General features: G+C 46.9%; 1 protein-coding gene across 1 annotated transcript in view; it reads left to right on the top strand.

Annotated features, from left to right (window-relative positions):
• The first annotated feature begins 11,479 nt into the window (after window positions 1-11,479).
• LOC106551004 (dehydrogenase/reductase SDR family member 13) overlaps window positions 11,480-14,058 on the top strand; it is an 18,153-nt gene continuing 15,574 nt past the window's right edge. Inside the window, exons 1-2 of the mRNA XM_087702811.1 lie at window positions 11,480-11,680; window positions 13,747-13,865. Coding sequence (XP_087558937.1) covers window positions 11,545-11,680; window positions 13,747-13,865 — 255 coding nt within the window. The 5' untranslated portion in view covers window positions 11,480-11,544. The remainder of the gene's footprint in view (window positions 11,681-13,746; window positions 13,866-14,058) is intronic.

Genomic DNA, 14,058 nt, shown 5'->3' with positions numbered 1-14,058 from the left:
GTTTTTCACACTTACAATCATTGTAACATCCACACATTCATGTGACGCTTGGCAACTGCCTCATATTTGCGACGGTTGCAGTGTCCCAGAGTCACGTGATGTGATCCCCTTTTGTGACCTTCTAACAAAACCAGAAAAACATTCATTTAACAGCCATTTGGCTACCTTAACAATTGCAGTGATTCACTTGAAAAATGGGGCAAAACTCACTTAACAACTACCTTGCTCAGCAAGGGAAATTTGGGGTTTAACTGTTGTTGTAAGTTGAAGACGACCCATAATATTCTTCATTGGAATGTATTAGCCCCTCAGTTGTGTGTTCTCATGTGCACAACAACAACAACACACACACACACACACACTATTTTAACCAATTCAGGGAACAGACCGAAGATCATTACGTAATATTTCCTATTTGAATCTTTTAGCCACCCAGTGATAATGGATTCAGGTGTAAAATGCGTGACCCGTCAAAACCGCGGTCCACGAAAGCGCGCCCGATTAAAGCGCGTACCTGATGTCATCAGCAGCGCGACAAATACAACCGCGGAGAAAAAAGGGCGCTTTAAAAAGCGCTTTTAAAGCAAGCCGATTCACATAAAGGTTAGGGTTAGGTTAAGGGTTAGGGTTAGGTTTAGGGTTACGTTAAGCGTTAGGGTTAGGGTTAGGGTTAGGTTAAGGGTTAGCGTTAGGTTTAGCGTTAGGTTAAGGGTTAGGTTTAGAGTTAGGTTTAGGGTTAGGTTAAGGGTTAGGTTTAGGGTTAGGTTTAGGGTTAGGTTTAGGGTTAGGTTTGGGGGGGTTAGGTTTAGATTTACCCTTTAATTTTAAGTTTACCGCTCACAGCGTGCTGTTTTCGTCGCGCTGTGATGACGTCACGTACGCACTTTCGTTGAGCGTGCTTTTGTCTACCGCGGTTTTGTGGTGGAACCGTAAAATGCAGCATGCAGATGTATACACAAAACACGCACACTCCCTTTGCGTCATCGCTCACTCACTTCAATGTTGGATCTGACACCATGCACTTCCGCACGTCATTTCGTAACCGGGGCCACCAAAACGTACAGGAGACCAGGCGCAATGTCCGGAAAAACCCACAATGTCTCGCTGCGGGAGCATCATGAAACTGAGAAAGCACCCGTCCACGGATGGGCCCTCCGGGAACATAGAGCCAGTCCCGATACTTCAAAAGATCCCCCTCAAAAGTCCACGGGGAAGCTGGCCCTACTTCCACCTTTCATTGCTCCACCCATCGTCACCCCGCTGCGCATCCCGTATCAGAGACCGTATGCTCACGGGATGATGAACTGCAGCACAGGATGCGACGGGTAGAACAGTCCGGAGTGGAAGCGAGTCGGCAGGGTCAGAGTTCTCCAGTTTCCTAGACAGGGCATCCGGCCTTTGGTTCCTCACACCATGGATGCACATTACCTTGTATGAGCAGGGTACCAGAGCCACATAAAGGTGCTGATTTCCCGACATGATAGTTCGTTGCTGAGGTAAGGCCGCAGGCCACGCAACCCTCCTACTCTTCTTGGGGCAACTTCCAGCCAGGTGTCCAGGATCCCCACAGTAAAAACACAGCCCCTCAGCATGTCATCTGTCCATCTCTGTGCGTGACACTCGGGGTCTGACAGCACCCAACTCCATGGGCTCCACACATTCAACTGCAGTCTCTTGATGAACTGGCATGCTAGTGGTCCCCTGGAATGCACGGCAAGGCCTCCGCCTCTGCAGTTGGGCGTCTATCCGGAGGCACAAGTGAACCAAGGCATCTGATCCACTGCTCTGCCGCCACCTGGTGGCCAACGGCTCCTGCAGGGCCACAACAGTGACAACACAGGACTATTATGCTAAGTTGTATGGACAAGAGAATATAGAAGAGGGAAGAGTCAAGCAATACTTACAGGATACCAATCTTCCCCAGATACCAAACGTCATTAGAATTATACTAGAAGGTAAAATAACAATGATGGAGCTATCTGAAGCTCTTAAAAGACAAAATAATGGGAAGGCCCTGGGACCGGATGGCCTACCAGTGGAATTTTGCGAAACCCTAGAGGGATCCTTGTCTCTCCCTCTCCTAGAAGTTATGAATGAAGTAATGGTTGAAAGCAAAATACCAAATTCATGCTTAGAAGCCTATATTACATTGCTACCTAAAGAGGAGGCAGACCTTACGGAAATTAAGAACTATAGACCAATCTCCTTGCTAAACTCAAGACTATAAATTATCCCCATCTATACTGGCAGAGAGACTCAAAAAATATTTAAATGGGTTTATCCACTCAGATCAAAATGGTTTTCTACCAAAGAGACAAATTAAGGATAATATAAGAATAGTTTTGGGCACCTTGGAATACTATGAGGCTCATTCTGAAAAGCAAATGGCTTTGATGTTCCTTGACGCGCAGAAGGCTTTTGATAATGTGAACTGGCGATTCATGATACAACACATGGAACAAATGAACTTTGGTAAGAATTTTATTCAAGCTATACAAACGGTATATCACAAGCAAACAGCTAATGATAAATGGAGAATTGACAGACCCTATTGGAATAAAGAGAGGTACGAGACAAGGCTTCCCCGTTATCACCATTATTTTTTGTCTTAACGTTAGAAGTCCTAAACAGAAGGATCAGAGAAAAGGAAGAAATAAAGGGAATGACTATTAAAAAAGAAGAATATAAGTTGCAAGCGTTTGCAGATGATTTAGTTTTCATTCTTGAGGAGCCACTTGAATCTGCACCTAAATTGATAGAAAGAATTGAGGAGTATGGAAAAGTAGCTTGAAAATAAATGAAGACAAAACAAAGATCTTGACAAAGAACATATCATCAAAACAAAAAGAAGAATTGGAGGAAATCTTGCAGATGCAAATTACGAACAAGGTCAAATATTTGGGGATCTTCTTAACAGCTAGATGTAGTACTCCCAAAGAGGATAACTATTTTAGATTGAAGCAACAAATTGCAACGGACTTGATGAAATGGGGAAATCTACAATTATCAATGATTGGGAGAATCTCAACAATTAAAATGAACATTTTACCTAGAATCTTATACTTGTTACAGACAATCCCAATTAGGTTGGGGAAAGATTATTTTGAAGATCTAAATAAAATGCTGTTGAAATTTATATGGCAGGGGAAAAAAGCAAGAATAAAATTTAAAGTGGAGGGTTGGGCTTACCTGACTGGGAGCTATATTACCTGATGTGGATTAAGGATTGGATAATGTTAAGAAATGTTAGGCTTTTGAACTTAGAGAGTCACGACTTGCTGCTGGGATGGCATTCATTCTTATGGTATAAGGGAACCAAAGCACACGGTTACTTTAGAAGACATTATATAAGAGAGGCTCTATTATTAAACTGGGAGAAGATTAAGAAATTACATTAATTAAAAATTCCAGTCTGGATATCAATCATTGACTCAAAACTATAAAATGACAATGTCAACTGCATATAAAGAGAATTTGTATAAGATGTTTTACAGGTGGCACTTATCCCCAACGAGAATAGCAATAGCAGATAGCAATAGCAGATTTTTATATACCGCTTCATGGGGCTTTCAGCCCTCTCTAAGCGGTTTACAGAGTCAGCATATTGCCCCCAACAACAATCCGGGTCCTCATTTCACCCACCTCGGAAGGATGGAAGGCTGAGTCAACCTTGAGCCGGTGAGATTTGAACCACTGAACTGCTGATCTAGCAGTCAGCTGAAGTGGCCTGCAGTACTGCACTCCACCCACTGCGCCACCTCGGCTCTTACAAAAGTTTGTAACCAAACGACACGCTTGACGAAATGGAGGAAAGTTTTTTGTAGCAAGAATGTCTAAGAACAAATCCGAAAAATGCTGGAAATGCCATCAGATGCCGGGCTCAAACTACCACATGTGGTGGACTTGTACTGAAGCTAAAAGATATTGGACTAAAATTCACATGTGGTTGGAGAAAATGATACATAAACACATGGACTTAAAACCAGAACTTTTTTTTAATTGGGAATCATACCAGAAACATACAATAAAGACTTGAAATATTTGATTGTAAATGTTTTAACAGCTGCTAGAATTGTATTTGCAAAAAATTGGAAAAATGAGAAATTACCAACACAGGAGGAAACTATTCGGAAAATAATGGAATGTGCTGAAATGAGTAGACTTACATTAGAAATTAGAGAACAGGAGGATGAGCAATTTTATAAGGTACGGGATTTGTTTTACCAATGGTTGGATAAAAAAATCTGGAAATGAAATTGTTTATTAATGTACTACTAGAAAGTTATAGTCATTGTTAAGAAAGTTTTTGTGTTTTTGTTTTGCTATGAAATAGAGTGTTTGATCATATGATATACAAAGGACAATAATGTATTCAATGTACAAGAATGGGATTATGTGAATCCTATGTATAATTGTAAGCATCGGCCATGTTATATTGGTAAGATTTTTATATGTTAAATCAGTGGTCCCCAACGTTTTTATCGCCGTGGACCAGTCAGCCTTTGATAATTTTACCGTGGCCCGCTGAGCGCGCGCAGGGGCACACGGGGCTCTCTTCCCTGGAGCCTTTGCGCACGGCCCAGGAGCTTTTGCGCACGGCCCAGGAGCCTTTGCGCTGCAGCCTGGTCCTTCGCCCCCCCCCCCGGAGAAAGCCGGTCCGGAGAAAGCCAGTCCCCGCGCCTCTCACTCCCACACGCGCCACCTCCGAGCGTCACAGCCCCACCAGCCCCACATAGAGCGAGCGAGCAGCTCAAGGTCACCTCCGGACAGCGGCAGTGGCCCCTTCCAGAAAAACCTGCAGTAAAGGCGCCAGCTAACCACCACCTGCTTACCAGGGTTGGCTGCCTCGGGCGCTTGGGCAAAAGTGGCCCCCAGGAGGCGGACGCGCACAGCTGACGCGCGTCTTTCCGAGCTCCACAAAAAACCCCAACGGCCCCCTTTCGGTGCGGGCTGGAAGCCAGGCGGGAAGTTCCCGTTCTCTTACCTGGGCTGTGACGACTATTGGGGAAGTGTGCAGCGCCTCAGAAGTAAAGCTGCCGCCGCTGCCGCCGTTCCTTGGAAGCGACGGAGCGGCTGAGGCAGGAAGGCGCGCGGCGGTGGCAGCTGTTCAGCCAGCCGCCTCGCAGGAGAAGAGCCGCTCTTGGGTTTCGCAGGGGGCGGCGGTGGAGGCGGTACCAGCAGCGCCCGGGGATTCCACCAGCGCGCGCGCGGACCTTTGGGCAGCTGTTCAGCCAGCCGCCTCGCAGGAGAAGAGCCGCTCTTGGGTTTCGCAGGGGGCGGCGGTGGCGGTGGTACCAGCAGCGCCCGGGGATTCCACCAGCGTGCGCGCGGACCTTTGGGCAGCTGTTCATGTCCCCCGGCCGCTGCGCGGCCCGGTGCCAGGTACTCCACGGCCCGGCACCGGTCCGCGGACCGGGGGTTGGGGACCACTGTGTTAAATGGACTAATGATGATGTAATGAAAAATTGATACATATATGAATCGAAATGTTCAATAACTACTTGGATTAGCAATGGGAAACTATTTCTGGAGTTGAATATGCTACACTTATAAGTATTGTATACTCCATGGATGATTAATATTAGCGGTAACTTGAACACATAATGCTCAATGCTAAGGATGTATTTAGTTATGGTTGATGGATAACCAGTGATCTTATTTTTAATTCTAAAAACAAAAGTTTGTAACCAAACGACACGCTTGATGAAATGGAGGAAAGTTTTTTATATGTGTTGTTTTGTTTTTGTTGGTTTTAAAAATAAAAATAAAATATTTAAAAAAATTGGAACACTGCTAAAAAAAAAAAAGTTGGGTCTTTTTTAGAAGTTGCCCCAAGGCTGCCAGATGAGCAACGGATGTTGTGCGAAGGGTTTATTTGGGATCTTCTTCTTTCTGTCCCGGTCTGTTCACTCAACCAACTTTCTTTTGCTTTCAGGAGTTGTTATAACCATAATTAACTACTCCTTTCCACGGTGGGAATTTTGGTCCCTTGGTTTATGAGGCTGTTCGTCTGAGATTGTGACGCAGACTTCCACCTACTGTGCCACTGAGGAAGGAATTGAGAGTCTGAGCGGGCAGTATGTTCTGACCCAGCCTTGGCAGAAACAAGAAACAGACTCCTTGTGACAAAAAAAAAAACACAACCCTTTGTTTGCCTCATCTGAACTAATGGCATTTACCCACCGACAGGCAAGAGTCCTTCAAGGAGTTCACTGCAGTAACAGACCTTATCAGTTCCTTGCGATGATTGCAAGGCCATGAGCTCCCAGCTGAAAGGCTGCAAATTAAGTTCTGGCAAGCAGTCTTTGTGGCACGAAATACAATGGGCAAAATCTTCAGAAATACGAACTGTTGTCTCCTATGACAACCACTCCCCTTTCCTTCTGTTTATTTCCCAGCCAGGGAGGGGCCACGCAGCGTCCATGTGTGCTTTGCTTCCTGGATTGACTCCTTGTCCTCCGTTGCTCACTTCTCCTATCTGCTCTGCACATACATGCATCTGGAACAGGCCCCAGCTGTTCTTCCTCCCCACTTATCTCAGCCTCCAAAGGCAGCTGCCTCTCCAGTGGCTGGGAAATGCCGGACGGCCCTGGCTCTATCTCTGTGTCCGAGGCTGAGCATCCATCGGAGCCTTCCCCAGGCTCCAGCACTGGCCCAAGTTCTCCCTCAACCTCCTCACTGTCTGAGTATGCAGCCAGCTCCACTGGCAGCTAGCGGGCCACAATTCAGCAAGAGGCTGCTAGGATGACCGCATAAGACGGGAAGGGGTGAAGACGGAGTTTAGCAGTAGCAGTAGACTTATATACCGCTTCATAGGCCTTTCAGGCCTCTCTAAGCGGTTTACAGAGAGTCAGCATATTGCCCCCAACAATCTGGGTCCTCATTTTACCCACCTCGTAAGGATGGAAGGCTGAGTCAACCCTGAGCCGGTGAGATTTGAACCGCTGAACTGCTGATCTAGCAGTAGCCTGCAGTGCTGCATTTAACCACTGCGCCACCTTGGCTCATGTGAAGACGGTGAAGACGGAGTTTGGGTTCGTTGCACAGTCTGTCAGATGTTCAGACTGGATTTGGCATTTTATCCACCACTCGAGGCCTTCCCAAGGACCTGGGAGAGGCAGATGTGGGTGTTTGATGGTGATGAACGGTCTTGTCACAGAATGGAAGCTGTTTTGAGTCACGCTGCCTCTTGCAATTGACTGATGGGGATTCTGTCATTGACGATGGACCTCAAGTGGTGCTCCAAATGTGTTGGGATTGCACCCAAGGCAACTGTTGGGACTACCTTTACTTTGCCACAGTCATTCTGTTTCTGTTTGCAGATAGGACTAGAACTCACTGCCACCTGGTGATTAGCCCAAGGACACTCAGCTGGCTTAAAAAGAGAATATCACCCTTGCTGTCAAAGAAAATGAAGCTTTGGATAGTGGGGGCCATACCACGTGCACTAATCAAACAGGTGGTAAGGAAGTAGTATAATTAAGGCACACAACGGGTTACGTAGAAAGCTGACACGGGGTAAGTCAAAAAAGGTTTCAAATGTCTACACATCGACAAAGAAAGTATGAGGAATTAACCAGGTGAACTAGAAATTCAAGTAAATGAGGGCAGATAAGACATTGTTGCCATTACGGAAATGGAGCATACAGCTAGAGGGGTTTATTTTATTTTTTAAAATATTTTATTTTAAACGCATCAACAGAGACAGACACATAACTTAAAACAACATAGGAACATGAAGTTCCATCGTATATCATACAGCAGTTCCGCATCAGTTTCTTTGCAGTTAGTGTTTTCCCTTCTATACATTTCTATCTTGCATTCATGCTCTCCTTATTCGTTATCCATTTTTATGTACAATTCTATATTTATTTATACTTAGCTATTTATAACCAAATATTGTTTACCTATATTGTGTTTTATATTCTTACTGTCATTTATTCTCTTACATACAATTCTAGGTATACATTCACATGGTTATTCTTTTTCTTTGCCATTCTTATACTATTGTTATTCCATTTAAAAGGTTATAAGGTATAGTTTGGAGTGCTTTGTTTACCATCCCTAGCACCTGTTGTAACACCACCTTATTTTCCCTTTCTTGTCTCCCTCCCTTCCTTCTCTACTTCCTTCCTTCCTCCTCTCCTTCCCCTTCTTTCTTCCCTTACCTCTCCCCTACTCCTACCCTCTCTCTTCCCCTTCCTGCCCTCTCTCCTTCTCTTTCTCTCCCTTCCACCCACCTCTCCTTACCTCTTTCTTCTTCCCTTACCTCTCCTCCACTCTTCCTCTTCCTTTCCTACTATCTCTCCTTCTCTTTCTCTCCCTTCCACCCTCTTCTCTACAGCTAGAGGGATTTAAATTATTTAAAAGAAACAGATCTAATGAACAAAGAGAGAGTTGCACTAAATATAAGAAGTAACTGCATCTCTACAGAAATACAGCACAACAATGATGAAAACCATCCTGAATGCACTTTGGGTCAACATAAAAGAGGGGGGAAATATGACATTACCATAGGTGTATACTATAGGTCACCCAATCAAGCACAGGAAATAGATGAACTCTTCGTTGGTCAGTTAAGTAAGATATGGAAACACATCACAATAGCAATGGGGGATTTCAACTACCCTGACATCAGTGGTGGGTTGCCAATTTCTTACTACCAGTTGGGGCGCATATTCATGCAACGCTTCTATGCAGGTGTGGAAGCATCCGGGTGGGTGGGTGGAGCTTCCCACCACTGCTATTACCGGTTCACCTGATCCAGGCCGAACCGGGAGCAACCCACCTCTGTTTGACATCAACTGGGAGACAAACTGTGCACCCAGTGGAAAGTCAACCAGGTTCCTGACAAACCTAGCAGACAACGTTGTCTCCCAAAAAGTAGAGGAGGGAACTAGGGGGTCAGCTATATTGAATTGAATTCTCACTAACAAAGATGAGATGATAGCAGGTGTTTAAGCTACAGGAACCCATGGGGTGGTGAGGAGACTAATCATGGAGTATTGGAATTCAGCATTATGCAAGCACAAGCAATAGAACAAGTCAAATTAGAGGCTAGGATCTTAAGAGAGCCAATTTCAATAAAATTAGAGCTTGGGAAGGATTCCCTGGATGAGAATCCTCAAGGGGAAAACAACTCAAGAAGCTTGGGAAATTTTGAAAAGTAAGATTATAAGGTTCCACCACAAATGCGCGCACAACAAAAGCGCGCCTGACTAAACTGCGGTGTCTAAAGCGCGGTGACAAAGCCGCGCGACGAATGAGCGACTAATTAGCCCTAAAGCGCGCCGACAAAAGCGTGCCGACAGAAGCACGCTGTAACGTAACCCTAAACCTAACCCTAACCCTAACCCTAAACCTAACCCTTAACCTAAACCTAAACCTAACCCTAAACCTAACCCTAAACCTAACCCTAAACCTAACTGTAAATCTTACCTTAAATGAAATCGCGCTTCTGTCGGCGTGCTGTTGTCGGCGCGCTGTTGTCGGCGCGCTGTTGTCGGCGCGCTTTTGACATCGCGGTTTTAGCGCCGTGGTGTTGTCGGCGCGCTTATGACGTTCGCGCTTTTGACGGGTCACGAGATTATAAAAGCCCAGTCTAGTACAATAGCAATGAAGAAGAAAAATAACAACTCTCAAAAGAAACCAGCATGGCTGCATAAAGAACTCTCTGACAAATTGAAAGACAACAAGGACAAAGTGGAAAGAGGGGCACATAACTAAGGCAGAATACCAGCAAATAGCCCAAATCTGCAAAGATGAAGTGAAGAAAGCTAAGGCTCACAATGAAGTAAGGCTTGCAACCAAAGTGAAAAATAACAAAGAAAGTGTCTTTCAACATGTAAAAGACAAGAAAAAGGTCAAGGAAACGATTGGTCCATCATAAATGGCAAGAAGGTGACAAGCAACAGGGAGAAAGCAGAACTGCTTAACTTGTTCTTTGCATCTGTCTTTACACAAAAGGAAAAAATAGTCCAACCAATCAAAAACAGCAACGTGGAAAAACAGATTAGGAACTCAAGTTAAAATAGGGAAGAAAATTGTAAGTGAGCACCTGCTCACTTACATGAGTTCAAACCACCAGGACCGGATGGATTACACCCTAAGGTTCTGAAGGAACTGGCAGATGTGAGCTCAGAAGCATTGAACTATGTCTCTCAAAGGTCCTGGCGCACCTGGGAACTGCCAGAGGACTGGAAAAGGGCTGATCTGGTTTCCATCTTCAAAAAAGGAGGAAAACAGATCCAGGAAACTACAGACCTATCAGCCTGACCTCAGTACCTGGGGAGATTCTGGAAAAGATAATCAAGCAATAAATCTGCAAACACCTAAAGGCAAAGGAAGTCATAACCAAAAGCCAAACATGGGTTTGTCAAAAACACATCAAGCAAGACAAATTTGATTGCTAGAAGACCTCCAAGGCCCCTTCCAAATCTGTTGTTCTGTTCTCTTCTTTTAGTCCAATCCCCTGTTCAGGCAGAAAACCTTATACTGTTTTAGACAAATGGCTGTCCAGTCTCGTCTTAAAAATCTCCAGTGATGGAGACCCACAATTTCAGGAGGGAAGCCTGATTGACTGGCTTCATTAGCATGAAATTGCTCTGTAGCTCTGCCTCTGGGGAGCCTTCCTTCCTTCCTTCCTTCCTTCCTTCCTTCCTTCCTTCCTTCCTTCCTTCCTTCCCTCCTTCCACCCACCTTCCTTCCTTCCTTCCTCTCTGTCTCCTCCTTCTTCTCATCTTGTTCCTTTCCTTCCCTCTTTCCTTCTTATTCCTACCACCTTCCTTCTTTCCTTCTTTTCTTGCCTCCTTTCCTACCTCCATCCCTCTCTCGGTCTCCTTCTCCTTCCTCCTTCCTTCCTTCCTTCCTCAGGAGGGGACGGGTGGAGGGCGAAAGGGCGACAGGCTGCGGGTGGCCAAGGACCCCTCGCCTTCGGACCCAGGACGAGAGACCATGAGGAGAGCCCAGGACGAGGGGTGGGCGAGAGGTTGGCAGAGCAACGAGCGGCCGTGGTAGTCCCAGGCAGTGGGTAAAAGTGTGGGTAAAAGTGTGGGTAAAAGGGAAGCGGCGGGGGCTCTGGGGGCGGCCGCGGCGCTGCTGCTGGGGCTCTATGCGCTGCTTTACTACAACTTCGTGGCGGCCACCCGGTGTCGGAACGCGGTCAGCCTGCGGGGCAAGGCGGTGCTCATCACAGGTCAGCTGGACGGCGGAGGGGGGTCTCTGTGGGGCATTGCCTCTCTTTCTCTCTTACTTCCATAAAACCCCTTCCCACCTCAGTGGCTCCGCGCAGGAGCAAAAGCGCAGCGCGAAGGTCAAAGGAAAACGCACAAACACACTCTCTCCCTCCCTCTTTTTCTTTCTTTTTCTTTCTTTCCTTCCCTTCCTCCCTTCTTCCGAGCCCAAGAGGGGATGAGGGGAGGGCAAAGGGAGGGGCAGCGCTCCTGGTGACCGTGTCCCTCCCAGTGGGGGAGGCGGGGCGGCAGGGAAGGTTCGTCCGGATAAAAGGGAAGCGGCGGGGGCTGCGGGGCCAGCGAGGATCCGGCCATGGAGGCGGCGGGGGCGCTGGGGGCGGTGGCGGCGCTGCTGCTGGGGCTCTACGCGCTGCTTTACTACAAGTTAGGGACGGCCACCTGGTGCCGGAACACGGTCAGCCTGCGGGGTAAAACGGTGCTCATCACAGGTAAACTGGGGGGAGGGGGGCAGTGCCGCTCTTTCTTTCTTTCTTTCTTTCTTTCTTTCCTTCCTTCCTTCCTTCCTTCCTTCCTTCCTTCCTTCCTTCCTTCCTTCCTTTCCTCCTTTCTCCCTCTCTCTCATCCTCCCTTCCATAAGCCCCCCTCCCACCTCAGGGGCTCCGCGCAGATCAAACTCCCGGAGCAAAAGCGCAGCGCGAAGGTCCCAGGGAGACGCGGGTGGAAAGGCGACCCCCAACCCAGGTTTCTCCGCGGAGTCTCTTCTTTAAAAGCCTCCAGTGATGAAGCACCCACAACCTCCGGTGGCCAGCTGTTCCACTGGCTAAACGTTCTCACTGTTAGGAAGTTTCTACTGGGTTCCAGGTTGCTTCTCTCCCTGATTGGTTTCCATCCATTGCTTCTTGTCCTGCCCTGAGGGGCTTTGGAGAATAGGCTGAGCCACCTCTTCTTTGGGGCAGCCCCTCAGAGACTGGAACTTTGCTATCATGTCACCCCCTCATTTCTGCCCGTTCTTTGCAACGAGAGAGGGCTGGAAATCAGCTTTTCAGGCTGCCCGGGGCTGATGGGGACAGGGTCCCTGGCTCTTCCTCCCTGGCTCTGCTTCGGCTGTTTCCCCAATTGACGGCCCATTTAACCTTCCTTCGGGAGGAGGCCAAGGCTGTTGCCAGAGTGTTGGGAGACCTGCGCCATTTTTAAGTTTTTATTATTATTATTGAACATATTTGCCACCCATCTTGCTTCAAAGTGGCCCTTTCAAAGGACTCCAAGCATCTCAGCCAGGAATGCTGATCTGTATTTCTACACACCTCCCAACGTCTGTCCGGTAAGAACCAACAGGCTAGGCCTCCTCCGGGTGCCGTCGTAGACCGGACAATGCCCACTGGCGACCACTCGGGGGGGGGAGCCTTCTCTATAGCTGCTCCGGCTCTCTGGAACGAACTACCAGCAGAGATCCGGACCCTTCCCACCCTCGTGGCCTTCCCAAAAGCCACCAAAACCTGGCTGTTCCGACAGGCCTGGGGTTGCTGATTTTCGAATCAGGTTCAACCCCCAATTAAACCGAATGTATGTTGTGTTTTTTTAAAATTGTTCGTATTGTTTGTATTCTCCCCCTGTGTGTATTTTATTTTCATTTCGTATTTGTAAGCCGGCCGGAGTCCCCCCGGGATTGGATGGCATAGAAACCCATTAAACTGCGAAATTTCTGTGGGGATATTTTGTCTTTCTCAATGGTCGGCACACCACGTTGTGAGTGCAGATATCAACACAAATAATCCTTCTTTAATTAGTGTGAGACTGAGGAGTGCAACTCTACACAATAATCAATAACCTGATCCTTCCTTAACAAAGATGAGACAGCACCTGGCACATCAGCACATTCCATCGCTGGCAACAATATCTGGTGGTCTATTAACTTACGCGAACATAGCTGGCATTTTTCACCTAGCTAATCCAATCAGCACAAGTGAACTTTGATCAATTAGCTTCTGCCACGTAATCTGTTTTATGACCATAAATAGGGAGCTCTCACAGCTGTTGAGAGGGCATTCCCATTAAGCTAATTCCTGCCAGTGTGCCTCCTCTTCATCACCACAACATATTTCAACCATCCCATGGATTGTTGTATGCCAGAACTGGATAAAACCTCATAACAGGGGGGGGGGAGTCAGTGGTTTTGAATATGTTTGAAATATTGGAGCCCTGTGGGATTTTTTTCAGTGCTGCTGCACCTTCAAACAGTTACTAAATGAATGCTTATATAAGTCAGGGACTAGCTGTATTAAACCTGAATAATATTAAGCTACTCCTTATTGAGGTAAGACCGCTCTGAAATAAATCGTGCCCTGAGTCAGAATTTCTCCACCTGTGCAACTTTAAGAAGTTGCATCCTTTTAATTGTGGGAGTTGAAGTCCACCCATTTTAAAGTTTCCAAGGTTGAGAAATATTGCCAAAAAAATGCTTCATTGTGTAACATCACAAAAACTGCAGGCACAAAAAATGCAGGCCCCCTCCTGCTGGGCGATCTCGGTGAATCCTTTCTCTGCCCTTTCCTAGGTGGAAATACTGGGATCGGGAAGGCCACAGCGGTGGATCTGGCCCGGAGAGGGGCCCGCGTCATTCTGGCATGCCGCGACAGAGTAAGAGGAGAATCCGCCATGTACGACATCAGACGGGTAAGCGGTTTTCTCCGTTCCTCCGATTTCTTCTGCATCCAGGTGTTTTCCTGGTGGTTTTTATTCATTTATTTAGCGAATGGCATCTAAAGAGATCGTGCATTCTCTGATATTCAAAACCACTATACCAGGGGTGGGTTTCTCGCCCCGTTCCAACCGGTTCGGTTGGAATGGGGCTGGCGGCGTCCTCGTG

This window comes from Thamnophis sirtalis, unplaced genomic scaffold (genome assembly GCF_051295495.1).
Source record: "Thamnophis sirtalis isolate CommonGarterSnake01/CBP01778 unplaced genomic scaffold, rThaSir2_p1.2 scaffold_17, whole genome shotgun sequence".
Lineage (NCBI taxonomy): Eukaryota > Metazoa > Chordata > Lepidosauria > Squamata > Natricidae > Thamnophis > Thamnophis sirtalis.
This window is presented reverse-complemented; position numbering and strand designations above follow the sequence as displayed.